Below are 27,855 nucleotides of genomic sequence, written 5' to 3' on the forward strand. Positions count from 1 at the left end.
CTGTTAAATGGTTCTGTCCTATTATATACTGACTTCAGTGAAACAATTTTAGTTTCAGATCTGCCCATGGGATTTCCAAGCAGAGCGTTTGATTTTAAGAGCTTACAATTTCTGATGAAGGGATTGAGATGGGCAAAACAAAAAGAAAACAATGTGGATTGCAAGTCAACCACATGATTTCTATTATGTGCAGTCAGTGGGCTTTATTGAAGAGTAAAAAAAGTAATGGTGTGCAGAAACCCATAGCAACCAATCAGATCAGTTTTCTTAAAACCTACACTGCAATCCAACAGCTGCTTTTGCCTAAACATCATTGGTCTTTGTATCATATCAACAGAGACGATTGTTGTGATATACAAATAGCTACTGGACAGAAAAAAAAACAAAACAAAAAAAACAAAAAAAACAAAAAACTACTGAGCTGTATATGAAGTAGGATTATGAAGATCTGTAACACAGGTAAAACTTGAAAGTAATTTAAATGAATGCTAGGTATGATTTAGTTTAAAAGGAGAAAGCAACGTTAAACGCATGTTCTTAAATAGTTCTCATAAGGTTAAGTGGTGCCGAATAGCTGATCTTTATTCCCTTATCCACATTGGAAATTATGACAGATCTCATTTTTGCAATTAAAGCCCAACACATTTATCTTGTTTTGGATATGGTGTGTGAGGAACAGTTCTCTTGTTCTGGCATCATAGAGACAGGAAGTAGGGGAAAATCTCCCCACTGTGGTCACCGTCAGAAATAACAAAATTTAACTCTTCTCTATTCAGCTCAAAACACAAATAAAAGGGCTGGAGTCAAGGCTTTAAAGCCCATTAATTGCTGGCACCAGAAACATGTCTTTCTTGGTTAGATTTAGAAAGGAATGAATGGTCCAGGAGAAATGTTCATGAAAATTTAATATGCAACAATGGACATCAGCTGGATACACAAACTGATAAATGATCAGTATTGTCTGACAAAATGTTGCATGTAACATCTGCATGAAAAGCACCATTTATACAGACAAAAAACATGTGGGAACACAACTGAAAAGGATTGTCCACATGTATAGATTCAGATAGAACTGGAGCTCCTTCAAACTTCTTTAAAAAAATAAAAACAAAAGACAACCTGCCTGTCATTACAGACCAATACACGCCTTTCAAATGTTCCATGTGCAGAATCCACTAGTGACAACGTCAAACATCCCTATTTGGATTGCTGGGGCTTCCTCCAAGAACTAAAACATCCTATTTTGGTATAGAACCCTTTGAAAAGGGTTTAAATTCAGGGTTGAAACTAGGATCTTTCTTCTTTCTAGGAGCGGAAGGTTTGGGGTCACAAACATATCCACAAAACAGGACCAAGCCAGTGTTGTCGTCAATCAGAAGGAATAAGAATGGTCGGTTGACATTGAAGGTTGACAGAGAGCGAGAAGTCACAATAGCCGTGGCCGCAGCAGCCTCCACACCTTCTTCATTGAGATCCAGCGTAGACTGATGTTCTACACTGGACACAACCAAGCCATCATCTGAAATCTTCCTCAAATCTGGGTTTTTGAACAGTTGGCCAAGTCCTACAAAGCAAAAGAGGGAAAGCTATTAAAACAGCCATGGCATCATGAATTTACTCTCTACACGTTGCTAGAATATACAAAATATACTGTAGGTTAACATGTTTATATAGACACACACACAAATATACTAGTAGAAGATCTAATGTGCAAAATGTTTGAGACTTGGTTTTGTCTTGATGGTGGAACTTTGAAAATAAAAAAAACATAGCATTTGAATATATATTTTACAATATATATGAAGGCAACAATAATTTATTATACTTTCTCTCTCAATACCACATCCCAAGTGTTTCAACTTGCCAATAGTACCTATGACCCCAGTAACAGGTTGTTAAAGCATAGCAAAGGTAGTAAACAATTTGGTTTCAAATATCCTAACAAAATTATGTAGGATCAGTCTAAACAAAAATGCATATCTGTAGATCACTCATTACTAGCGCAAATACAGGCTTGTGTTAGGCAGCTAATCTCTTCCTCAGCTGAATGTAAATGGTTCTATAACAAACTAGCTACTAAAAACACAAGGAGAAGATTAGTTGCCTTCTTGTGAAAATTGTCTATTCTCTACAAACGTCTCAGGCGATATAGGAGCAATTTTATCCTGTGCAATTCTATCCTCTGCAGGTAAAATAGTTAACTCTCCAGTCATGGTGTTGGGAGAATTAGTCAACTTCTACGCTGATCTAGATCTTCTCAAATACACTTACTTGGTAGAGTCCTTAAACTCCCATCCTTATTCTTGGCTCATCGAATACTTTTAGACTCACCGATGTCATTGGAGGAGGTGCATATGGTGACTAGTTCATGCCTCAGTTGTAAGGTGATGATGATAGATTACCAAAAGAGCTGTAAACCGTATATTACCACATCTGAAAGTCTTCAATGCTGCATTTCAGCAACAAAGTTTACCAACGTCTATGACTAGAGGTAACATTCTTTTGTTAAAACTGGGCAAGAAACCCACAGACCCCAATTCATATAGACACATATCACTAGTATTTTCATGTCAATCTGTAGAAGTGATAACTGTTCAATCTAGAAGGCAAAATTATTTTTGCTCTTACACCTGTAAAAGGGGCCCAGGCGTCTCGAGGGGCCCGAGCCTGCAGGCAGGTCTTTAATTCAGTCGAATATCCGACAGCCCTCTCCTCTGCAACCTGTCACTTAGCACACGAGGCGGTAGACATTTTCTACATTACTTCCTTGATCGGCTTTTGTGTGCTTGCGGGGGCCCTGGATGCAAGTATACAATCCAAATGCACATGTTCCTGCGTTAAAAATGGCTGTGTGTGTATAAGTGGATGCTGCAGCAACCATCAGCTGGAACTGAACAGAATAAGCAAGGGAGAATGTCACCAGCACACCGAGGGTCGCAGGACCCCTTCATTAGGCATGTGACACTTCCTGATGAAGATGTCCTGCGGTACGCCAAAACATTGTAACCTTGTTGTAACCATGTGATCGTTCATTAAAACGTTTGGACCCATATTGGTGATCCTCTGTGTGCTGGTGCCATTCTCCCCTGCGGGAGCCCTGGGTCGCAATGTCTCAACCGCCTATATATATTAATGTACAGATTCGAGATGCGGCTTTTGTCCCTTGCCCCTGTCAAAACCTCTGTAGAACAGAGCCGAGTGCAGCACTCTAAAACTTCTACTCGGCTCTGTAGTACAGTCCTGACAGAGCTGCCTGATTTGGGCAGCTCCGCCTATGCTGAATAGAAGAAGCCCCCCAAGTGGTGTTGGCTGCATGTCTGAAGAGGTGAGACATGGAGGAGAGCAAGAAGAGGGCATATGTGCAAAGGCAAAAGAGCTGCGGAGGGAAAGGGGGGGGGGGGGCAGAGTGGTACTTCAGAGAAACAGCTGTGGAAAGATTGACGATTTGATGCAGAGGTGAGAGCTGGGAAGGAGTGGGGGTGTGTGTGACAGGGATGAGAGCTTGGAAATGGGGGGGGGTTAGTTTGTGCTGAGAACTCTGGGAAGGAGGTGAAAGCTGGTAATGGAGGGGGAGGGGGGATGTACAGAGGTGAATGCTGTAAAGGGGAGGGGGGGCAGAATAATCCATATAGATAATGGATAGAGAACGTCTACATACTCCTGTTAAAATGTCAGGTTTCTGAAATGTAAAAAAATGACAAATAATTTCAATAATTAAACCATTGCAGACCTTTTTCCACCTTTAACGTAACCTATAAACTGTACAACTCAGTTGAACAACAAACTGAAATCTTTTAGGTGGAGGGAAGTAAAAATATAAAAAACAAAATAAATGGTTGCATAAGTGTGCACACCCTTAAAATCAAAAGGTGCTTCAATAAAATATTAGTTTATTACAGCACTCAGTCTTTTTGGGTTTGAGTCTATCAGCATGGCACATCTTGACTTGGCAACATTTGCCTACTCTTCCTTGCAATCCGACAGATTTGGAATATTTTTGCGAGGGCATCTCCTGTGCACAGCCCTCTTCAGATCACCCCATAGATTTTTGATCAGATTCAGGTCTGGGCTCTGGCTGCCATTCCAAAACTTTAATCTTCTAGTGAAGCCATTCCTTTGTTGATTTGGATGTATGCTTTGGGTCTTTGTCATGCTGAAAGATGAAGTCCCTCTTCATGTTCAGCTTTCTAGCAGAAGTCTGAAGGTTTTGTGCCAATATTGACTGGTATTTGGAACTGTTCATAATTCCCTCTACCCAGCTGAAGAAAAACCAGCCCCAAAGCATGTTGCTGCCACCACCATGCTTCACTGTGGGCATGGTGTTCTTTTAGCGCCAAACAAATCTTTTTGAATTATGGCCAAAAAGTTCAACCTTGGTTTCATCAGACCATAACACATTTTCCCACTTGCTTTTGGGAGACTTCAGATGTGCGTTTTTTTTTTTTTTTCGCAAAATTTAGCCGAGCGTGGATGTTTTTCTTCGCAAGAAAAGGCTTCCGTCTTGCCACTCTACCTCATAGCTCAGACATATGAAGAATAAGGGAGATTGTTGTCACATGTACCACACAGCCAGTACTTGCCATATATTCCTGCAGCTCCTTTAATGTTGCTGTAAGCCACTTGGCAGCCTCCCAGACCAGTCTTCTTATCTTTTCATCAATTTTGGAGGGATGTCCAGTTCTTGGTAATTTCACTGTTGCGCCATATTTTCTCCACTTGATGACAACGGTCTTCACTGTGTTCCATGATACATCTAATGCCTTGGAAAATCTTTCGTACCCTTCTTCTGACTGATACCTTTTAACAATGAGATACCTCTGATGCTTTGGCAGCTCTTTGCAAACCATGGCTTTTGCTGTAGGATGCAACTAAGAAAATGTCAGGCAAGACCTACTAGAACAGCTAAACTTTATTTGGGGTTAATCAGAGGCACTTTAAAATGATGGTAGGTGTGTACTGACTCCTATTTAACATGATTTTGAATGTGATTGCTTAATTCTGAACACAGCTACATCCCCAGTTATGAGGGTGTGCACACTTATGCAACCACATTATTTTAGTTTTTTTATGTTTACTTCCTCCCCCCCTAAAAGGTTTAAGTTTTTCAATTGAGTTGTACAGTTTATAGGTCACATTAAAAAAAGGTGGAAAAATGATTTCGCTTTGTCCCTTTTTTCCCCACATCGAGGGAGAGAGGGAGAGAGGGAGAGAGGGAGAAGGGCGGGGGGAGAGAGAGCGAGCGCGCGCGAGGGAGCGAGGGAGCGCGAGAGAGAGCGAGGGAGCGCGAGGGAGCGAGAGAGAGAGGGAGCGCGAGAGGGAGCGAGAGAGAGAGAGGGAGCGAGAGAGAGAGAGCGAGCGAGCGCACGAGAGCGCGAGAGAGAGAGCGAGAGCGAGAGAATGAATCCCCTTGTGGGGGCATGTCCATATTATATATTAGATTTAATATGTAAGGAAACAATTGCTGGCTATTATAAAAAAGGCAACAACAAGCTGTCTACATTGAGATTCCCCCCACTTCCTGTTCTGGTGACACCAAGACAGGAAGTGAGGGGAAATCTCCTGTAATTATAAAACCCTGTTAGATTTTCTAATTATGTATAAAACTAAATTAATTATACATAAAGCCAGAACTTTCTTTTCCAGACCTAAAACCCCATTCATACCTCTTCCCATCTGTGTCCCATTGTGAGGTTTCATAGACATAACAGAAAGGGAAATGCCCTTGGGGACAGTTGTTACCAGAACCGGTGCCCCCATTGGAAGGTTGTCTTTTCCTGTTCTGGGGATCAATCAGGGGCGGACTGACCATTTGGGAACTCGGGCACTGCCCAAGGGCCCAAAGTCAGAAGGGGGCCCCATGAGATGCCCCTGGTACCTTTCATAGGCTTTTGTGGATGTGGTTTGAGTGTGGGCAAGGACACAGGGGCCCCATGATCCCCTATTGCCCGGGGGCCCCATGAGTTGTCAGTCTGCCCCTGGGATCAATTCAAAGTTTTGGATTTTCCATATGGGGGGGTGGGGGTGGTCACTGGGACAAGGAGCTCTTTGCCCTGGTGACCAAAAAGAAAAAAAAAGTAGTTGTCTCCAGAAGTGTTTGTGGGGGGGGGGGGGTTCTAACCCTTCACTGCTCCATCGAAAACTAAAATCAAAATGTGGATTTAGTCTCACTCTAAAAATGACAGGTTTCTGAACATCAATCATTTGAGTCTGGGATATGATGCTGTGTTCATACACTACTGATTGTCTCTGCGCAGAATTATCCTCCTGGAAGAGGAGGACATAGGATGGAGGAAATGGGATTGGAAGAGGACATGGGATGGAGGAGATCTACCATCTCGGAGTTTGGCACATACTCAGGACTTGGCATTAATTGATCGAAGTCAACTTTGATGTTACTAGATGGAAATATGTCATCTTGCTCTATGCCGATTACAACCTCCCTTAAATACCTAAGAGCTCAAATTTCCCCACAGCTTACCGATTTTAGTTGACCTACTATATCCTCTTTGCTTAAACATTTAAGGAACAAGGTGAAGGTGCAGAAACAATTATAATTATTGTTAGTAGAAAAGACTAACCCTATAAAAATGACTCTTATGCCTCAACGCCTATATTTCCGCCATCACACCCACCAAACATTTTCTGTATTAATTCTATATTCTGGGCCTTGCTATTGGAAACACCAGGTCCCCAGGGTTATACCTGAACAGTTACAGTGCAGAGAATATGAGGAGACTATGTGGCAGTGCACTTACAACACAAGGTGTGGAGCCTGGCAAAATCTCAGGAAGCAGACAGATCAAAAGGGATTCTACAGTGTAAATATTTTTCCATTTCATAAAAGTCACAGGATCTACCCTCACAGTCCAAGTCCCTAGACCTCCATAATCCAAAAGAATATTCCCTACATACGCACTTAGCCTTGGTTCACCACACCATGATTTTCCAGTTATCTGTGACATGTAAAGTGAGATTTTAATGGGTACTGCCTTAAATTGCAGTACCCATTAAAAAAAAAAAAAAAAAACACAAAAACAAAAACACTTCTTGCACTACTTTTGGGTGATTGTTCTGCAGTAAAGACTCCCACAGATTGCAATGAAAATTTGACAGCAATTCGCCCTATGTCTTTATCAGTGCGACTCCTCAGCAATTTTTGAGGCTTTTTTTAACCCTATAGTATACCTCTGTATCTGGGTATCCCTGTTGACTTATCCTCCTAAAGTGTCCCATTGACAGCTCCTATTGTCACTGCCCAATATTTCACAGCTCCCAACCACATGGCCAGACTGGACATCACATGGTTACAGTTCTGTTCACAATGTGAGCAGTGTAGCAGAAATAGCATCCAGACGCATTTGTAAAGCACAGGACAACAAACTGCTAATCAGCCTAGTACATGAGCGTCTGTTGATTTATGATATATTTATTGATTTATGATTGATGAAGATCCCACATACAAGAACCAAGTAAAGAGGTAAGACTGTACACCATGACCAATCTGACACCTTTTCAGTCGCTGAGTGACCCAAAACTTGTAAGTTGAATAATATGGTTTGTTATAAGTGTAGGAAAAGGAATTATGTCACACTGTATTGCTAGGATTGGCCACAACCAAAGTCGCACAACATCAAAGTCACTTTAAAGTCACACCTGGTCGCTGAGTAGTATAGTTATGTTGTGCTAGCGTGAACCAGGATTTATGCAACAAACATCTGCAATAAAGCCAAACAGTTACAACATGTTACTGGTTTTTCCCAGTTATAGTCCTTCTGGTTTAATAGATATACAGAACTTGCTAAAGTACAGTATGCAAGCAGGAGGTAGAACTTGGGAAGGTGGTCACACACCTACGACATATATTCCTGAATGATTCTTTGCTGCTTCAGTATATGTACTTTTACTATTCCCAGCTTACACGTACAGTGGCTCTTCAGGGTAATGTGACTGACTGGCAGTTGTCTTCCACCCCTATTTTTAATCTCATACAAAAGACCGCATCCTCTAAGGGTTTCATATCCCAGGCTATGCTTGTTGCATTTCTCGAGGATCATCTGTGTAAAGTTGCAGAGCAAATGGGAAAGTGATGTGGCACCTCTTACAGGTGACCAGTGAACTGCAGCTGGTTATATTGAGTTCCATTAATGTGTCTCAGAAGCTCTCACAATTTGTACTTTTGCTAACCCACTATACTCCTGTGAAGCTCTATAGCATGGGAATGCTACAAGAACCACTATGTGACAGATGCCATAGGAACTGTGGCGATTGGACTCATATGCTTTGGAGATGCACTGAGCTCCACAGGTATTGGACAACGATTCTTACTACTCTGAACACCATTTCAAACCACTATTCAGTCAGACCCAAAGCAATGTATATTTGGAATTCTAGATGACCTTGTGGTACAGAAGAACATTAGAAAGGCAATCTTAAGGGCCTTGTTTCAAGCTTATCCTACAAACACTGGAAGTCCACTGACTCCCTGAGACACAGATTGGGTAAAACACATGGTGATACCAACTTAAATTCAGGTATGAAAGTATTAATGAACACAGAGAATTTGTGTATTTATTATCTACATTGAGTTCAACATTAAGTTCTGGACCTTTGGATCTGTTTATCATCTCTCTTCAAGCCATAGAACAGAATTTTGGCTCTGGACCTCAATGAGCACATTGCCATCTAGCACAAAAGGACTGCTTGAAATCCATTTGAAAAACAAGCAGCTTTTGTGCAAACAGGCTAACAGACCATCCTGTTTCTCATATACAATGTAATGCCAGTGATGAATCAAGCCATAAACCATGTAAAACTTACCAAGACTAGACAGAGCACTTGTAAGTTCCAGCTTGAAGTTTAGATTCAACTTTGGAAGTTTCAGTGAAGTTGGCTTCTCCTTGTGGAAACGACTGTAAAGTTCACTCTTATTCAGCTTATCCAGAATATTTGAGACATTCCACTCAATCGAATAAGGCATCACTATGACAAAACTCATGTTTCCTTTAAAAGGTAGCCTGGCCACCTTGAGAAAAAAGAAAAAAAAAAAAAAAAGAAAAAAAAGAGGAAGAAAGAAAAAAAGGGAGGAAGAAAGAAAAAAAGGGAGGAAGAAAGAAAAAAAGGGAGGAAGAAAGAAAAAAAGGGAGGAAGAAAGAAAAAAAGGGAGGAAGAAAGAAAAAAAGGAGGAAGAAGGAAAAAAGGAGGAAGAAGGAAAAAAGGAGGAAGAAGAAAAAAAGGAGGAAGAAAGAAAAAAAGGAGGAAGAAGAAAAAAAGGAGGAAGAAAGAAAAAAAGGAGGAAGAAAGAAAAAAAGGAGGAAGACAGAAAAAAAAAGGAAGACAAAAAAAAAAAGGAAGACAAAAAAAAAAGGGAAGACAAAAAAAGGAAGACAAAAAAAGGAAGACAAAAAAAGGAAGACAAAAAAAGGAAGACAAAAAAAGGAAGACAAAAAAAAGAAAAAAAGGAAGAAAAAAAGGAAGAAAAAAAAGGAAATAAGTCATCCATTAGCCTCACATACTGTACAACAGCAAAGTTGAAAATCTTGTAAAATTTTTCTGTTTTCATCAAATCAGTATGAAGTATACGTTTATGTGCTTGGAGAAGCCATGATGATATGCTCAGATATGTCATTGGAGTATTATACATTTTGAAGTATATTCACTGTACTTGCACATCAGCAGACGCCCACCCATGTGCGCATGGTGTATTTTCCTGAACTTGTACATCTTGCTATCAGGAAAATGCATCATGCATGCATGTGTGGGTAAATGCCAATGCAAAAAGATTGGCGTTTATATGAGTACAAGATGATACAGACATGTACTTCTGTGGCTGGCTGTATGGACTTGTACTCCTATAAAACAGCAAAGCTCTTTTCAATCAGCATTTACTTGCACACATGTGCATGATCTATTTTCCTAATGTGGAGGTCTCACGTTCAGGATAATGTGTCATACATGCCTGCATGGGTAAATCCAGATGCAAAAGAACATTTTTTACAATTACATTTTGATATGACTTTCACAATTTAGAGGCCATTCACACCATTGTGCTGCATTACCATGCAATGCCTGTTACATGCATTGGTGCATTATAGTGCCATTCATTCATTAAAAGTTCATTCTTTTTGGGTGGCACCCCAACTCGCCTGATTTGCTGTGTACTGCGGAAAAAAAAAAAAAAAAAAAAAAAAAAAAAAAAAAAAAAAAAATTGTAGCAGGCACAATTTAAGGTCCGTTGTGGAGCATTAGGCAGCCCATTCAAATGAATGGTTGCCTTAATGCAACATATATAAACCATTAGATGCACTGCATTGGACCCAACTAGTTTGAGAGCTCATTCAAAACACTGTATTGCATAAAGCATGTGATGTGCGTTGGTGTGCTGCAAAACCATTTTTTTGTTAATGCCAAGTCAACGCAACTGCATATGTAAAAAATGGGCACACTTGCTGTACATATTAAATTAAAGGAAAAGCAGGATAGAAATATAAAAATAGGAGGACACATCTCAACTTCCCTAGGTCATGACTGTTCAGTTCAAGTGAACACTTATAAGAAGGAATAAATCACAATTGGTCTGAACAGTTATTTGGGTCCAATTCTGATACCCCTTCATCCAGTGGCCAGTATATTCAAGTAAAAGCAACATTATATGCACACTTACCTGACTATCCAACTTGTCAAACAAAAAGTAACTCAGTGGATACTTATTTGCATGCATCATATCCACCAGCGTGTTCTCCTCATTGTTTACATGAAATGTATCTTCAGAAGTATTTCCGGGGTCAAACTTATTTTTCCAGACACCTGCACACACAAAATGAATTTAGCAGGAAGTGGAAATTCCTTTCTGAAATAAAGAACTAGTACTTTGAAATTTTATTAAAAGCCCAGATTTCAGTTAGAGTTATCCCCTTCAGTGAATATTGTCTTGACCATCCTTAAGGACCTGACTTTAGTGTCTAACTTGCCTACTCTCTCGGCCATCTTTTTTCTTGACATGTATTCAACCCATTGGTCCCTATTAAGAAGTGATGGAGCTTGTGAAAGCATGGCTTGGCCAAATATTGTAAACTCTGCAATTTATTGATAAGAAGGTGGAAGTTTGGGCAGTTATAATATACTGTATACAATAGCTCAGGGACATAGTAGTGGCATAATGGTAATAGCAAGTACAGTATTACAAATGCCTTTTATGTTGCTGTGTTTATTATTTGCAGTGACAACAGGAGTTTCCAACACTAATGGCCTCCACTGCAGCAGAAGACCTTGGTCAAGAACATGCTCCCAGCCTGCTGATAGAAAAATGAAATTGCAAAAGCACGCTGCTCATGAGTCTACCGATTCTGCACTTGCACAGGTGCATTCTGCAAAACCCGATTGACTTCTTGTACCCTCTCTTCATCTCCCAGTTTGAGTAGTGCATACATGGGATTATTGGTGGTCATGATCTAGAAAAATTCATGCACGACTCACATACAATCAATACACAGGGAAATAAATTTGACAGACGTCCATGGCCTGTACAGTGCTTAAAAACGTGTGTCAGCTGCTCGACTGTTTTGATGGGCTTTTGTTTGCATCAGACAGGTTTTGCAATTCTATACAAAAGTCTGCTAAAAACCAGAAGCTGCTTGAAACATGTAATATGCAAGTCAGAAGGAGGTCAGCTTCAGGTCAAATCTACCAGTCAGTAAATTCTGAAGTCTGAGCTTGTGTTGATTGCATGGAGGTTGACTTAAGTATGAAAGTCTGAAGACACAGGCCCTTTATCTGGGCACCTTACCAAACTGGTATGCTGGCCATACACATAATGAATAATCACTTGAGCAAATTAGGGTTGCTATGATACCAATACTGGTATGGCTGCAGTTACTAAACATTTGCATGAGTATCAGTACTCGTGCAAATGCTCCAGTACCTGAAACCGATACCTTCAGGCTTGGTTCAACCGCTGACAGCTGAAATGAAAAATGTAAAAAACACCAGAAAAAAAAAAACAAACTGGCAATTAAATGGTAGTTAAGAAGTGGGGCCATTGAGTCCTTAACCAATGACTCATTCAGCTGTCAGCTGAGGAGCCTGACAATGTTTGACAACACTGCTCAGCCGCCAAAACAAAGATAAAAAAAAAACATTGTTTTATTATGTATCTGTTTATCGATCTATAAAATTGCTGTGGTCCATGAGGGCTGTAAAGGTGAGAGCCAAAGTGGTTAAGAAGCAGGGCTGTTGCATCCTCAACAATTGATCACTCATTCAGCTGTCAGTGGTATTCTCCTGCTGACAGCTGAAAAAGTGTAAACAAAAAACAGTACCGGCAGTGTAAAAAAAAGAAAAAAAAAAAATGGTATCGGTGCAACCCTAGAGCAAATGATTGGTTTCAATCCCTTCAACAAAGTGCTCAAAACAACAAGGATGATCATTTTGGTGGAAGCCAACTAGATTTTTTTGTCAAGACTGGTCGCTTCTTTCTGATGAAAAATGTCTTATGGATTGAACCACTCATTAAGTGATGTCATGTATTGTCTTGCATTTTTGAACAACTACTGTACTGATTAAATGAAAAAAATAGTACGATCTGGTATCATATGAGAAAGAAAAAATGTTATCGTTTGTATGGGCCATTAGGCAGCAACATCTGAAAGGGTGGCAGACTGTCCTGTATCTTTACTTTTTTCTCACATGTAGTATCCAATAAACAAGGTGGGGACAAAGGGTGGACAGGAGGGGCAGCCCCCCTGGGCACAGTGTAGGATCCTCACGGCAGGCTCCAGATCAGTGGCTGGCAACCAGAGGCTTTATGTCTGCTCTGACAGCTACTGCTGTCACACCATGCTCGATTATCACCCCATCCACCCACATCTGACATGAAAATAAAAACCATAGTGCTTGCACAACTACCTTCTAGCTGCTAGAAGGCAAGTGATTGGCTATGCATGTGCAGTGCGCACTACACACCAGCCCATGTACAGCCAGAGCAAGGGGGCAATGAATGGACACATCTTGGTACACCCATTTTACATCATGCATTAGCAGCAGGGGGCACAGTTCTGGATCCTTGCCTGAGAGCTGGAAGAACCTGTCCCAGTATTGCCATAAATAAATACTTCACCACACCTTAAAATACTTACAGTCCTTCTTTAAAGATATGTATAGAACTCTACAGTCCTAGGGCTCTGTATTCATAGGGATGATACAATAACAATGGTCAGAAATCTAACCTTGGACTGCCTGCAACACCAAGTTCTGATAACCCTATAATATGGGGGTATTCAACACTATTTAGCAAAAACAAAAAGCACTACTTAAATAAAACAAAGAAAGACAATAGCATCCAGAGGCTTTTACCTTTGTAATGTATGGCATTCAGGAGTATTAGCACAACCTTTTCTGAAATGCTGGAGAGAAAGTCTCTGATCTTTCCCTTTGTTGCATCACTGACCCACTTGTTGATGGATTCCAAGTTCTGACTCATGCTTGGGCCCAAGTATTTCGGCTTGGATCCGTAAAGTTTCTCAGACTTCTTTAGGAACGCTTTTTTAATTTTAAAATCTGCAAAGTAATTGTAACTGCAGTGAGTATCACATATATCACATGTTACAGACTAAGCAGATGGAAACGTGGATGGAAGTTGATGCAGAAGGCCAAAGGTTCTGAAAGCAATGTGGGAAATGTTGTCTAAGCAATATACTTCTGTTGGATTTAGTGAATGCATTAGATTGTGTTCCTCATTTAACCTGGCACCAAAGTTAAAGCTGAACTCCAGGCAAACAGCTAAAAGTACTCTGATAAAATACATATATGGGAACCATTTTAGTTGCCAAAAGACATGCCTCCCAACTTTTTGAGACGGGAACGAAGGACACCTATTAGCATATGTATGTAGATATAGGACACAACCCTGCCATGCCGCCCCCCCCCCCCCCCCCTTAAAAAGGAGAATTAGACAGAAAAAAAAAAAAAAAAAAGACAGGAAGAAGGAAAAAGGGAAAAAGGAAAAGAAAAAAAGGATGATTAATTAAACCCAACCACTACTATTCCTTCATACTGGCTTATGAAGTATACAAATGCAACAATTTAGAAACTGGATGAAAGATTTAGACAGATTTAGAAAGAGAGACACTTTTTAATAGATAAATAGTGCATGTTATACAGAACTATATAGGTCAAACCAAAAATAAGGGACAAATGAGGAGGAAAGAAGGACAGAGGGACTTTGTTCCAAATCAAAGACAGTCCCTCAAAATGTTCCAAATCAAAGACAGTCCCTCAAAATCAAGGACAGTTGGGAGGTATGAAGAAGATGTACATTTTTGTTCAGTCAAACTTGAGAATTTAAACCGCTCAGCAGTACAGTAAGACTGGTGACCTCACTTTTCTATGCTGCAGTTGAAGCAATTCACCTTGGAACCCACCTCACCCCCCCCCCCCCCCTTTTGCCTGCACATGAAACCGCAGCAGGTGGATTTCACTAATCCTTCTCTCATATCTACATGCCCGTCAGCACGCTGTGTAAGAAATACACCCGATTGGTTCCTAGTATTTCCCTTCGCTTTCCTAGTCTGAGTTCTACTGGATTTCAAAAGGCTGAAAGCAAATTTTTAGTATTTATTTTACAATACTTGGTTTTAAAAACACATTTAAATTTGTAAGGAATACATTTATTGGTATTTTTTACATCATTGAGAGTTCAGCTTTAAACATTCCATGATAATTCATGCAAATCGGAAAGTCAGAAGATGCAAAAAAAAGTTTAGTTAGCAGTGATGTACAAAGGATTGGCATTGTCCCATCGACTTTTAATTGGACATTTTTCACAGTGGACACATTTACCACATCATTTACCAAAATTTAATTTGGCTCTTCAGATCTCACACTCATTTAACCCTTAGGCCTCATGCATACAGGGCTTTTTTTTTTTTTTATAGGCCGTAAAAAAAACAAAAAAAACAAAACAGCCCTCCATGTTATCCTATGCACAGACTTTTAGTAGATTTTAGTGGCAGAAGCATTTACAGGCAGGAGAGAAAAAATCCAGGGTCAGTGCGTCCAGGAGCAGCAGTGTTTTGGCAGAAAAAAGCGTAAATGTGGGTGAACACATCTAGACTCACCTAAATGCATGTTAACGCTAGGCGTGTTTAGCCCTTAAGTGTTAATTCATTTCATAGCCAGAATGATACTTTATTCTGGCCATTTGAAATGAATTAACGCCCAAGCGCTTGACACCTGTAAATGCATCTAAATGCTTGTAAAAGCGTTAGATCTTTAGAAGTGTCAGGCATTTTTCTACAAAAATGATGCTGCCAGGAGGATGGCTTCTAGGAGAATTTAACGTCCTGTGTGCACGAGGACTTCAAGACCAGGAGAACATTTACATTTCAACTATGTGTTTACTCATTCTACCATACTTTTTGGTAAAAAGGGTTGTGTTATATGCTGTTTGGAGAATAACATACATAAGCTGAGTTTTTATTATTGTAGTTAGTACCAGTAAGTGAACTTAAATTTAATATGGTAATATTTTCAAGCAAGGATGCCTTTGTGGCCATAGACTGCCAAGTGCAGCATCAGGTTCCCGAGTTCTCCAAAGTTATCACTAAAAATAACTAAAGCGGGCAACAGACTTTCCTCTGAAAAGCTCCATGACCACATAGAAGTGCGGTTACATGTGAATGCAATTTTAAGAAACTGCGGGTGGGGAGAGGGCCCACAATAGTAGGATATGTAGGGTGCTCTGGTAAGAGAGAGACCATAAGAATCTAAACAAACAGTCATGTGTGGGCTAAAAACATCCGTGTGGTGGTGGGGAGAAATGGATAACCTTCAAACACTTGCAGCAGCACTCCAGGAGAGAGAAGCAAGGCTCTTAACAGCAACAAGCAAGGGAAGAGAGGAGACGCTTCTAAGTGTAATAGGTTGGAAAGATTTATTAGGACACATGAAATAAAATGCACTTACTAGAGCATGGCGAAATAACAGCATATTATTTTATATATTTTTTATATTTAGTTTAGCGGTCAATGAATTCCTCCTGCCAGGGATCCAGTATCCAATAGCACACTGACCAGTGGTGCTGAGCGGTGTATGGCTGCCAGGAACCTCCGGAACCACGCTGGTACACAGTAGGAAGTGACATCAAAGTAGTGGTAACGCGCTGCGAAACATGTGCATATACTTCTTTGTCAGACCTAACGCCCCAGGCTGAGGAACAGTGATCTATAGTGGCAATGGGAGGAGGAGCTTAAACCAATTGATATTACAATGAAGATAGAAGGGTGACTGGGACTATACATATGGCAAGATTGATGTAATAATCCGAAACAACAACAAACAACCACCACCGATACCAATGGCAATACCCATAATACAAATAATAAAAATGGCACACACAACTATGATGTACACAATCTGAAAATGATAATAAAAATAGCAATAAGAATAGTTGAAGTAATACATATCACAACCTGCATACATAGAGAATATGCTCAAAAGGAAAGGGGAAGTTCCGCTTTAATGCTTTGTCCCCCGCTTCCCATTAAGGATTGGCACCTTTGGGGAGCGGGTACCCGGATTTGACAGGTACCCGCTCCCATTTCCGTTGCAATCGCAAGGCGACACATGACAAGTCCTAGAAGACTACAGGGCCATTCACAAAGTGCAGCAGGCACCCGGCTGTGAAGCCACAAGCTGTCACAGCTGGGTGCCCACATTAAAGATGCCGGCATTAAGACGAGAAGACAGCCGGTGAAACCAGCTGTGGCGAGGACACCGCTGGTATGAGGGACAGGTAAGTGGCTGTATTTTAGAAGTCGGCAGCTACAGTTTTTGTAGCTGCTGTTTTATTTCCCCAGCTGGAACTCCGCTTTAAATAGAAGTTATCAATACTGATAAAAAAAATTTAGAAAGGAAAGACAATGAAAAGATAGGTGGAGATTTATAACACTAAGTGGCTATTTTATCTTTATATAGTGACTTACTGTGAAGGATAATTCATATGTAGGATTTCAAACAATTATCCATTTTATAGAACATGGAAAAAAGAACTTCTGCACTAAGAGCAAGACATAATAAATAAAAAAGGGACTCCACACTAGTTCATCTAAATATGTAGTGTATTCTTTATCCTGTCCTTGTGGTTTGTTATATGTGGGCAGAACCACGCGTATATTACGGAAATGTTTTGGTGAACATCTCCAGCTAATTGAAGAAGGCCAAGACCAACACAAAATGCCTAGACACTTTTCAGAATACCAGGCAAAATCCACAGATAGCCTAAAAGTTTGGGTAATTGAGGCAATCCCAAAAGAACTTCCCTTAGCAAAACGCTTCCAGAAATTGTATCAGAAAGAAAAACTCTGGATGTGTGCCTTAGATGTTTTATCTGCTGGAGGTCTTAATAAAGAACTGGAAATTAATATCATTTTATAGTTTCTATAAGCAGAATATATTTTAATACTTCTATAAAACCTGGAATAAAAAGAAAAATTAAATGTTTTATTCCTCATACCGTAACATTTGGATAATTGTTTGAAATATTACATATAAATTATCCTTCACCATAAAGCCCTATATACACATTTAGAAAATCGGACAAATGATCATCCTTTTTGTTTCTGCACGCTAGTCTCATATCAAAAAAGTGAAGAGGTTACTAAACAGGTGTGAAAATTCTTTAACCATTAGCCGCCCGGACTATAGCCGTTTGGCAGCCGCAAAAATGCTGTAGATTTCCGTGGTATACACCATTTGGCGTCCTCCCGCACATGCGCAGTTCGCACGGTTGCAGAGCCGCGCAATCTGTCACCGGCCGTGTACGTCGGACACGGCCGATGACAGATCTGAGTACCGGCCCCCGTTGCCGGTACCATGTGACCAATCACAGCAGGTCACATGACAGTTGTATATAATGGATGGCTTCATTCATGCTATCCATTGTATACTACTGCCTAGCTGTGAATGGTCACAGCAGGTCACATGCACATGTCATGTGATTAGCTGTGGCCAAAACACAGCTAAGCACAAAAAAAAATTAAAAAAAATAAAAAACCTGAATGAATCGATGTCATTCAGGTAAATGCTTGCTTATAGCAAAGTAATTCTTTGCTATAAGCAAATTGTGTAAAAAAAAAAAAAAAAAAAAAAAGTGAAAATTTTTCATTTTTTCATTTTCTGAAAAATGACAAAAAAAAATACAACTTCAAAAAACTTGCCATGCCTCTTATGAAGTACGTCGGACTGTCTACTTTACAAAAAGGGGTCATTTGGGGATATCTGTACTATTCTGACTTTCTTGGACCTCAAGAAATTAGATTGGCTGTCAGTACTTCAGGATTGATCAATTTTTAGATCTATACCATAGTTTGTAAACTTTAGAACTTTCCTACAAACTAAATAATACATCCTAATTTGGGTTATTTTTACCAAAGACATGTAGCAGAATACATCTCGGCCTAAATTTATGAAGAATAATTATTTATTTGTAAACTTTTATAACAGAAACAAAGAAAAACGTGTTTTTTTCCAAACATTTTTGGTCTTTTTTTTTAATTTAGCAAAAAATAAAAACCCCAGTGGTGATTAAATACCACCAAAAGAAAGCTCTAGTTGTGTGAAGAAAATGATAAAATTTTAGTTTGGGTACAATGTAGTATGACCGCGCAATTGTCATTCAAAGTGTGAGCGCTGAAATGTGAAAACTGGCCTGGGCAGGAAGGTGTAAAATTGCCCGGTATTGAAATGGTTAACAATGGAATAAAAATTCTGAAGACTAATGTATTAGTATTGTATTTTTGGGCAACTACTGTACTAGTTAAAATGAAAAGGGTATCGTATGATAAAAATTTTCATGCTTATCCCCATTTATTTTTTTTGGATGATTGTGATGTACAATCAGATTATCATACGATCACTTTAAAAGCGGCATTTTCTGTACGATATTCGGATCGTGTATACAAGGCTTAAGTCACTATAAAAAATAGCCACTTAGTGTTATAAGTCTCCACCTATATTTTATGGTCTAATCTCAATTTTTATCAGTATTGATGAACTTCTATTTAAAAAAAGTGTTAAACCCAGGACCCTGCATCCACTATATCTGGTCTCCCACAGTACACAGAACATGGAATTGCAATTATTTTAGTAAATATAAACTGCTAAATACCTTTTCCCATCAGCAGTTAGAGCGGTCTTATGACTTCTATCAGTGTCCAGCAGAGCACATGTTAAAGTGTTAAAGCTTTTAGGAGGAGTTTTCTGCTCTAGGAGGATGCAGAACCCCTGACCTCTGTCTGGACAGCGCCCATTGGCCCTATGCTGATCACATGCACTCTCCCAAGAAAACAAAAACTGCTCCAGCAATACACACCAAACTAAGCATGTGCAGTGTATCCACAAGATATGTCTTAGGAGATAAGAGGGGGCACTGGAAGAAGGAGCGGGTCAGAGAAGACAGGATCAAACAGCCTTCTTACACAATGCAGAGTATTAACCCCTTAGGTTCCACAGTGAGTATAACAAGCATGCTTTACTGCATATACAGACTGATTTTACTGTTGTGTGTTTAGTAACGCTGTCTATTCTTTCTAATTTTTTTTATCAGAATCTCTTATCAGTATTGATGAAAACTTCTATTTAAGTAATTAGTAATTAGCAGTATTAATTCTACTTTCCTTTATGCCTATTCTTTATGTATACAGGTTGTGATATGTATTACTTCAATTTTTCTTATGGCTATTACCATTTTTAAATTATGTACATCGTGGTTGTTATACATGTCAATTTCTTTATTTTTATTATGGGTATTGCCACTTCTATTATTATTGTTCTCAGATTGTTACATCGATATTGCCATATGTATGGTCCAAGTCACCCCTCCTACTTAATTGTAATATCGATCCTTGTTTTAGCTCCTCCTCCCATTGCCACTATATATCACTGATATTCAGCCCAGGGTGTTAGGTCTAATGGAGCAATTGTTCATACTCTGAAACGCGTTGCTGTCCCCTCTGACGTCACTTCCTACTGCGCTCCAGCATGGGTTCAGAGGTTCCTGGCGGTCATAAACCACTCAGCACCACTGGTCAGTGCCCTTCTGATTACTGGATCCCTGGCAGGAGAAATACATTGACAGTTTGATTGATATGCTGTTATTTCGCCATGCTCTAGTAAGTGCATTTTATTCCTTGTGTCCTAATAAATCTTTCCAACCTATTACACTTAGAAGCGCCTCCTCTCTTCCCTTGTTGTGGTTTAGAAACAGGAAATTGCACCTTCCCATCTGCAATTTTATTTAGCGATGACCCATGCAGGGAACAAGTTCATAAACATCCTCCCCTTTGAGAGTCACCACTTCTGGAAAATTCTCACTCTCCCCACAGCAGTTACTGACAATTGGGAACTAATTAGAATGGTTGCTGATCATGTGATCAATAGGTTAGCTCCAACATGGTAATCACATGTGGGCTGGAGGCTTCATTGGTAAAAATGAAAGCCTTTAAAATGCAGATGAACAGCAGTATTTACCTTCAGACTGCATTGCTCATCTGTGTAGCCATTTATTTAAAAAAAAAAAAAACACAACAAAAAAAACCACACACACACACACACACACACACACACACACACACACACACACACACACACACACACACACACACACACAGGCATGCTGCAGCTTGCACCAACCGACTCTAAACCCAAGAACTGAGCAATCACTCAGTTCTCCATCAGCTCTGAGCAGAGAACAGTGGCTGTCAGTCACCGCTCTCTGCTCCTCAGGCGTCTAGACAGGATCCTTCCGGAGTCTGAAGTGGCTCTGTGATGTCAGCCAAGAGCGGGCTTAGCCCGCTGTTGGCCAATTCTGGGTCACAGGAGAGCAAAAATGTGACCAATAAAAGTATGGCTAAGAAGCTCTTTTAAAGCATATATATAGTACAAAATTTAAAATCAGAATTGTGATATTTCAGTAATTTGTAGTCTTATCCTAATAATGAGAACAATCTTGAAGTTTGTAAATCTTACTTTGTGAAGATCCCCACACATACATTTTCTTGGACTTCTTTAACACATTCAATATACCTAGTGAATAGACACTGCCATCACAGAATTCACAGAAGCTGTCTTCTGAACTAAAAAAAACTGCTGAAAGGAAGAGTTTGAGGAGGCGGACTAAATAAAAAGTCACTGCTATAAAATAGTACCTTGCTTGACAACAAGGTAACATGGAATATGTACTCCTTAGAAATCAAAGTAAACAGCAGAGGAAAAGCTGCAAAGGATGCAGAGAATTTAAGAAGTTGTAGAAAGATGACCAGTAGACTGGCAGCACTTGCAACATGAAAGGAGACTTTTCAAGTAAGTTTATATTGAATTGTAACTAAGACAAATAACTTCTGTATAAATTAACTTTTACAATTTTGAGGTTATAAATTTTTATTTTTTTTTTTTAAATAAAACCGCAAAAAACAAAACAAAAAAACAACACACACACACATTTTCAAATAAGTGTATCAAAGTAAAAATGTCCTTAAAATGTATATTTTAGATATGCAAATTAGTCAGTGTCAGTTAAATGACACATGCTGCTTAGTTTGGCCCAGGCATCAATGGCTTCTGGCTATGAAATGGTTAAACATCCAATCTCTAACAGAAAGATTTTTTTCTTCCTCTAAACCATGTGGTGTTTAAATTCACTAACTTCTCACTTTAGTAAATCAAGCTCGTAGCACACATCCAAGGCATTCACTTGACTGTCCAACACTGAAAGCCTCAGCGTAAAAATCTGTAATTCCAACAAGAAAGGTTGAGTCCTCTTATCCATGTGACAACAGGACAAGAAAGCACAAAACAGTAATGAAAACCTCAAATCTTCTTAAACTGACCCTTTTAGATTTGTCCATGCAGAACAAAAGTAACTCCACCTCTCCAGGCGCTTAAGGTATATTCTCTTTACCTAGCTCCCCCACCACTATCTTTGGCTGCTGGAACAAAAAAATGCCCAGTGGCAAGCGCAAAATGACATATCGTAGCCAACAGGGGTTTGGGGACACGCTCTTTCCTGGAGTGACAGTGTTGGGCCAACAACAAGGTACTAGTACTGACAGATGGGAGAGGGGGAATGAGCCACACACTCACCAATACATGAAAAGGGATAAGAACTTGACTTTAGTCAAGGCAGAGCAGTGGGAGCAAGGAAAGGTTTGTATATGCTGCTGGGGAGGGGGTAAAAGACTGACTCTTACATTGCCCTGTATGGGCAAAGGAAAGGGTAAAATAAGAAAAAAGGCAGATAAAGTTGAGGGGGGCAACAATAATCATGACAGAGGTTTTAACCCGTAGCAAGACTGAAGGATAAAGCCACCACTCCAATGGTGGAGTCAAGAATAAATTTCAAGTTAAACAAAGCCAACGCATTTCAAAGCACAGTGGATAAGTGAAATGTATTCTGGCACCGCTGCTAAGTGTCCCTAGAACCAAAGTGCTGCTTATTAATCCCTACACATGTTATTAATGGCAATTTACCACATAATCAAGCTTTCCTCTCCCCTAACATTATGTAAAAAAAGAGTTTACTGGTAAAAATATGAGAGGTACCTTTACCAACCTCTCTGCTGACCTGAACAAACTTGCATTGCATTTTATTTGACTATTACAGACTATATTTGGCCTGGGTTAGTTACTCAAAGTATTAAAACTGGGTCAGCAGAACTTCCAGGCAATTGTATTTGCAAAAGGGAATCACATTAGGGGGTCACCAGTGGCAGCTCTATATATGTCTCATGACAGGCTTACTTTTAATATGCATGAAAATAAATCTATGTGAAGCCCAAAGAGCAAGTATTGTATGAACTGAACTCACTTTTGTCAACATATATGCGAGAAGCTATACTTAGTGCAGTCTGTACCAGCCGCTTTGTAACTTTCTGCATCTTTTCATGAAGACATGGCAAGGATTCCATATGGAGTGTCTCCAACAACTTTTTTTCGGTTTCCTTTTCAGCACCTAAATAAGAAACAAAGATAATATCGCAAATACAGTTATACCTCTGGTGACTTCTGACCCCAGACTCTTTATATAAAAAAAAAAAAAAAAAAAAAAAAACACAAAAAACAACAACAACAAAAAAACCATGGGTTAGCAAGTTAGCAATGCCAATTAAAGAAGGATAAATTTGCAATTATCTTCGAAAGCTGGCATGGCCTAAATGTTAGGCTGAATATTCGGACCAACTTAAATGAGTCTGTGCTATACCTTCATATCAATACGAATTGCGAAGCAAACTTATACATATATGTGAACCATATAAAGTAAACATCACCCCTCAACTAGTGCAAGAAAAATATATTCAGTGAACTAAAAGACAAAAGTTTTGAACAGTTTCAAACTTTCAGCCCGGGTTCACACATTTTGTATGGCTCAAAACAGCACCAAAAAAAAGTACACAACTCTTTTTTTTTATTCCACACTAGAATCGGATCGCATTTTGCAAACTGATTTCAGGGTGTCAACTTAAAATTACACACCAACAGTGGTTTGTATGAACGGGGTGCAATTATAATGCGGTGCGTCAATCGCACAGAAACCGGTGCAAATTCTGCACCGCATCAGTGGGAACCCAGGCTTTATCTTGAACACTCATTTTCAAAACAGGAATTTATAGCTATAAGTCTTTTTTTTTTAAACCCAGAAAAATTTAACATATTGCAGCTTACCAGTCCACAGATGTGGTGGCTATATTATTTTTTTCATTTTTTGGATAAGAACTTTTTCAGCAAGTATATAAAATACCTGTTGATATGGTCAGAATAGCAGCCTTACTTCTTGTGTATTAAATCAGAAATAAATGTTATCTTCCTTCCAAACCCTCTCCTCCAAAGTACCAATTCCACAAAATGGATAAGGAAAGGAAAACATGCCCTCTGCTGCTGGCTGGATTTATTACTGCCCTGTGTATTAAAGGAGAATCATAGTGTTTTATATCACACTGATAGCCCACTCACATCTATGCACAGCAAACGTACTTCGGATGCTTTTGGAATGTATATTACTTATCTAGATAGCTAAATAAAATAATAAAAGGGAGGGCACTCATGGTTTTGTTAGCTCTGAGGAAGAAGCCCCCCCCTTCGAAACGCGTCAGTGGAACTCAGAGGGTCTCCCCTCTTGATGTGACTCGCACTGGTCTTGCACCTCAATGTTCCTTTCAGGATTTTATACTGCTTTGTTTGTGAGTATAGATCTCATTTTAATAAAATCACTGTTTATTGAGGTAATGAGCAAGGTTGGTGCGCTTTTTGTTTTCACTTTGCAGTAAAGGAAGACATGTTTGTAGCCCATATCAAAAAGGGAGCGAGGGAGTGTAGCCACCCTAAATCAAAAAGTGCGCTAGTGTAATCGTGGCAGGATTACAGGGTGAAAATAAAAGCTAAGAAAACCATCACAACCACCTCTAGTAGACTGCAATATATTACATTTGTTTCCGTTTTTAAAAAACGTGTAACTATGGACAATCAAAAGGACATATGACACAGTTTGTTACTGATGTTAAATACACTAGTTTTTGTTTTGCCTGTAACAATTGTATTATCCGCCAATCCTGCAAGTAGAGCGATTATTTTACAGTTCGTTTAACAGTCCAAGCTGTCCAGAAAATGTTTCCGTTACAGGCATTGGAGCAACCCATTTTTGCTTACAATGGTCAGCTTTTATTCACATAGTTTTAATTAATTTTTCCCCAAAAGGAAAACGATCTTGCTTTAGCATTTTTAAAAGAATTAGATGGAGGTAGACTTCAATTTGCTTGGTTTCATTATGTCTCTTAAATTAAAACTACCACGATCTAAAACTACTCTGTCCTGGGTTGTCATCCTATCACAGGAAGTGTAGGGGGGGGTTTACAGGAGGCTCAGAAAAACAAAAAAAAAAACGGCAATGTTAATATTGGAGAAGTACTGCATAATATATGAACTTTTTGATGTTGCCCCTAGTCAAGCTTGTGGGCCATGATTTCAGGTATTTATATTATACTTATATTTAAAATCATTTCAGAATTCCTCTGAGAACTTTCAACTTCCTAATCTGCGTCAGCTGCCTTTCCTTTCCCATGGACTCGTATGGGAAGACAAGTAGTTAAGGCGTAAGCAAAAGCCCATGTACAGAGGCCTTAATGAAATACCCACTGAGCTCTATGGAATATGAATCTTATGTTTACGATTGCACATCCAAATTTGGGGGGGGTTGGGCTTTGTGCCTTGGCATCTTTGATTTTTTTATCAAAATTGGGTTTTATAGCCACAAGTATAGTGTGACCACAGACACTTTTAATGGATGTAAAAAGCCAAAAAACACATTTTCAGCAATTTTCCATTCATTGACTGTTGGGTTGCCCATCATGTCTTCTGAAGGCCTATAGAGACTTGACAGGTAGCCCAACAGCCAAACAAAGGAGAGTGCATGGCAGGATGACAACATTGCTGCAGATTGTGAGGTAACAGCTAAGTGTTGTCAGTCTACAACAGCATCTTCAGATAACCGATTCACAAAATGACCTGCTTAAGAAAATGGTCTACATTAAAAAACAGGATACTAAAACATTTACAAATCATGTGAACTCTGCGCTCAATGATCTTTACATTGAGATCAAATTTATAGCAAGTGAAAGCAGACAGCAGCACCTACGAATAACAATAAATACAATTGTGTTGCACTATCACTTTAAATAAACCATCCTGAAACCAGGTACAATACATATAACTTTCAGGTCATAAGTAATGTGCAATTAATGCAAGAAATGACAAGTTCAAAAATAAAAAAAATAATTTATTTTTAAATCTCTGTTGGTCAAGAGTGTCACCAGCTGCATTATACAAGTCAAGGTTTTGGAATGCTTAAAAGTTATGGCAATGGCCTTCTTTCACTATTGTTTTCACTGCTTATGAACATTTACAAGGAATTGTGTGGCTTCTTGCACTAATTTGCACATGAGCTGAAGGTTATTTTTATTGTATTTGGTTTCAGGATGGTTTATTCAAAGTGATAGCGTAACAATTTTTATTTATTCATTTAGGACACCAAACATACTGAAAAGTAGATTTAGATTTTACATACACTTATCATAGGTCTGTATATATTCAAGCATTGAAAATACACGTAATATAAGCATGTCCATTACCTAAAGCCAACTGTAAGAGCCCCAGAGCAATGCTTAAAGGTGACACAACGACATTGGGGCTTTTGGATCCCAAGTGAACTTGTTTTAAAAGGTCCATGCTAAAGGTCATCATGGCATCAGCAAATGTTCTCATCTCTGCCTCAGACAAGTCTCCATTACATGTGTTTTCTGAAGATGATATTTTCTCATCTCCCTCATCTTCAAATGAGTCTTCACATTTAGGAGCCTCGGTTTCAGCATTTTGTATTGTTGGTGTAGAAGATGTGGTTGTAAATGCTGTTGTCGCCCCAGGATAGATATCTGACCAAGTGTCTGAGGTAGACTCTACAATGTCCGAGTGGGTTGCTTCTGTGGTTAATGGAGTTGTACTAACAAGCATTGTTCCTTTTTCCGCTGCAGGCAATTCCTCATTTACTTCCTGCATTAATGATAAAAACACATTAAATGAATTTCACATATGGGGCACTTTTTTTTTTTTTCTTTTTTGTATACACAGATCTTTCTGCCATATTGCTACCATATATTCCACCGGAGTAGTATGGATTCCCTAAAATGATTTAACAGCTATGGAAATCTCTCTTACCAGTATTTACAATTGCACTATGCAATAGGCTCACAGGAAAAGAAACGGCTTACTACATTATAAGATTCCAGTAATAGGATGTGGTGCTGTCCAATTATATTATTATTAGAGCAACAAACTTTTCAGCATTAGGAGCTTTAGATTTTAAATTTCAGTTTAGGGAGGGAGGTCTATAGATATCTGGCTTGGTACTAAATTAAAGAAGAATATAAGAGATTAACAAGTTCAGGAATGTTGGAATACTTATATTGAATATCTTTTTTTCCTTTCTTTGACCCAGAGGGATGGAAAAGATTAGAATGGATGATGTTGGTGCTAGTCTGGTATTTTTTGTTTTCTAGATGTTTATTCAGATGTATTCCCATGGTTTATATGTTTGACATTAAAACACACACACGAGATGCAATTATCTACATAAGTTAACAGGAGTCCCCTCACAAAGCCCTTGGATCCGTACATGTGGGCTGGGTAGACCTATCTGTGCCATTAGTTTACCCACCCAAAAGGCTGTTAAACCAAATCCTTACTGTGGCCAGTACCTTTACATTACCCCCCTGACCATTGGGGTATTAAAGTGGTTGGAACCCCTTACAAATGAAGTGAGTAGCCTCATGTGATACACAGAGATGAAACAAATCTTCCTATATACATTTCACCTATCAGCAGTGCTCTCTTCATTCAAAGTGCAGAATCTCTAATGCTTGTCTGAGATGTCAGAAAGCAGGGGATAGAGAAGAGAAATGAGAAACCGTAGAGTACCATGAGGAGAACTCAGAGCTGATTGGAAGGAACGGAAAGGGACACCCCCCCCCCCTTTCATACAGAGCTGAGGCTGTCAATTATAGACTGTGTGCTGGAGATTGCTCCACTGTCTTTTTACTCCCTCTTGGCTGCAGGAAAACTTGTCTGAAGTGACTCATGCAGATAGAGACATAAAGCACCAGACAGAAAATTACAATTTTGTGCGCTTAATAGAGACAAGTACATACTGTAGTATATTGTGTGTTATATATATATATAAATAATATATTGAAACACATACTGTTCATTCTTGGACAGGCCAATGACAAGACCACTTTACACATCAAAATAACGCTTTGCCAC

The 27,855-nt window shown here is 39.3% G+C and overlaps 1 protein-coding gene across 1 annotated transcript in view; it reads right to left on the reverse strand.

The window, feature by feature from the left end:
- Positions 1–556: 556 nt before the first annotated feature.
- Positions 557–27,855, reverse strand: part of SERPINF2 (serpin family F member 2) — a 47,084-nt gene continuing 19,785 nt past the window's right edge. The window contains exons 3-8 of the mRNA XM_089657768.1: positions 26,169–26,586; positions 22,856–22,999; positions 13,348–13,551; positions 10,661–10,803; positions 8,818–9,022; positions 557–1,564 (exon numbers count right to left, since the gene is read on the reverse strand). Coding sequence (XP_089513894.1) covers positions 1,239–1,564; positions 8,818–9,022; positions 10,661–10,803; positions 13,348–13,551; positions 22,856–22,999; positions 26,169–26,586 — 1,440 coding nt within the window. The 3' untranslated portion in view covers positions 557–1,238. The remainder of the gene's footprint in view (positions 1,565–8,817; positions 9,023–10,660; positions 10,804–13,347; positions 13,552–22,855; positions 23,000–26,168; positions 26,587–27,855) is intronic.

Source organism: Staurois parvus, unplaced genomic scaffold (assembly GCF_062004578.1).
Source record: "Staurois parvus isolate SC_StPar_1 unplaced genomic scaffold, SC_StPar_1.0 ptg000029l, whole genome shotgun sequence".
Taxonomy (NCBI): Eukaryota; Metazoa; Chordata; class Amphibia; order Anura; family Ranidae; genus Staurois; species Staurois parvus.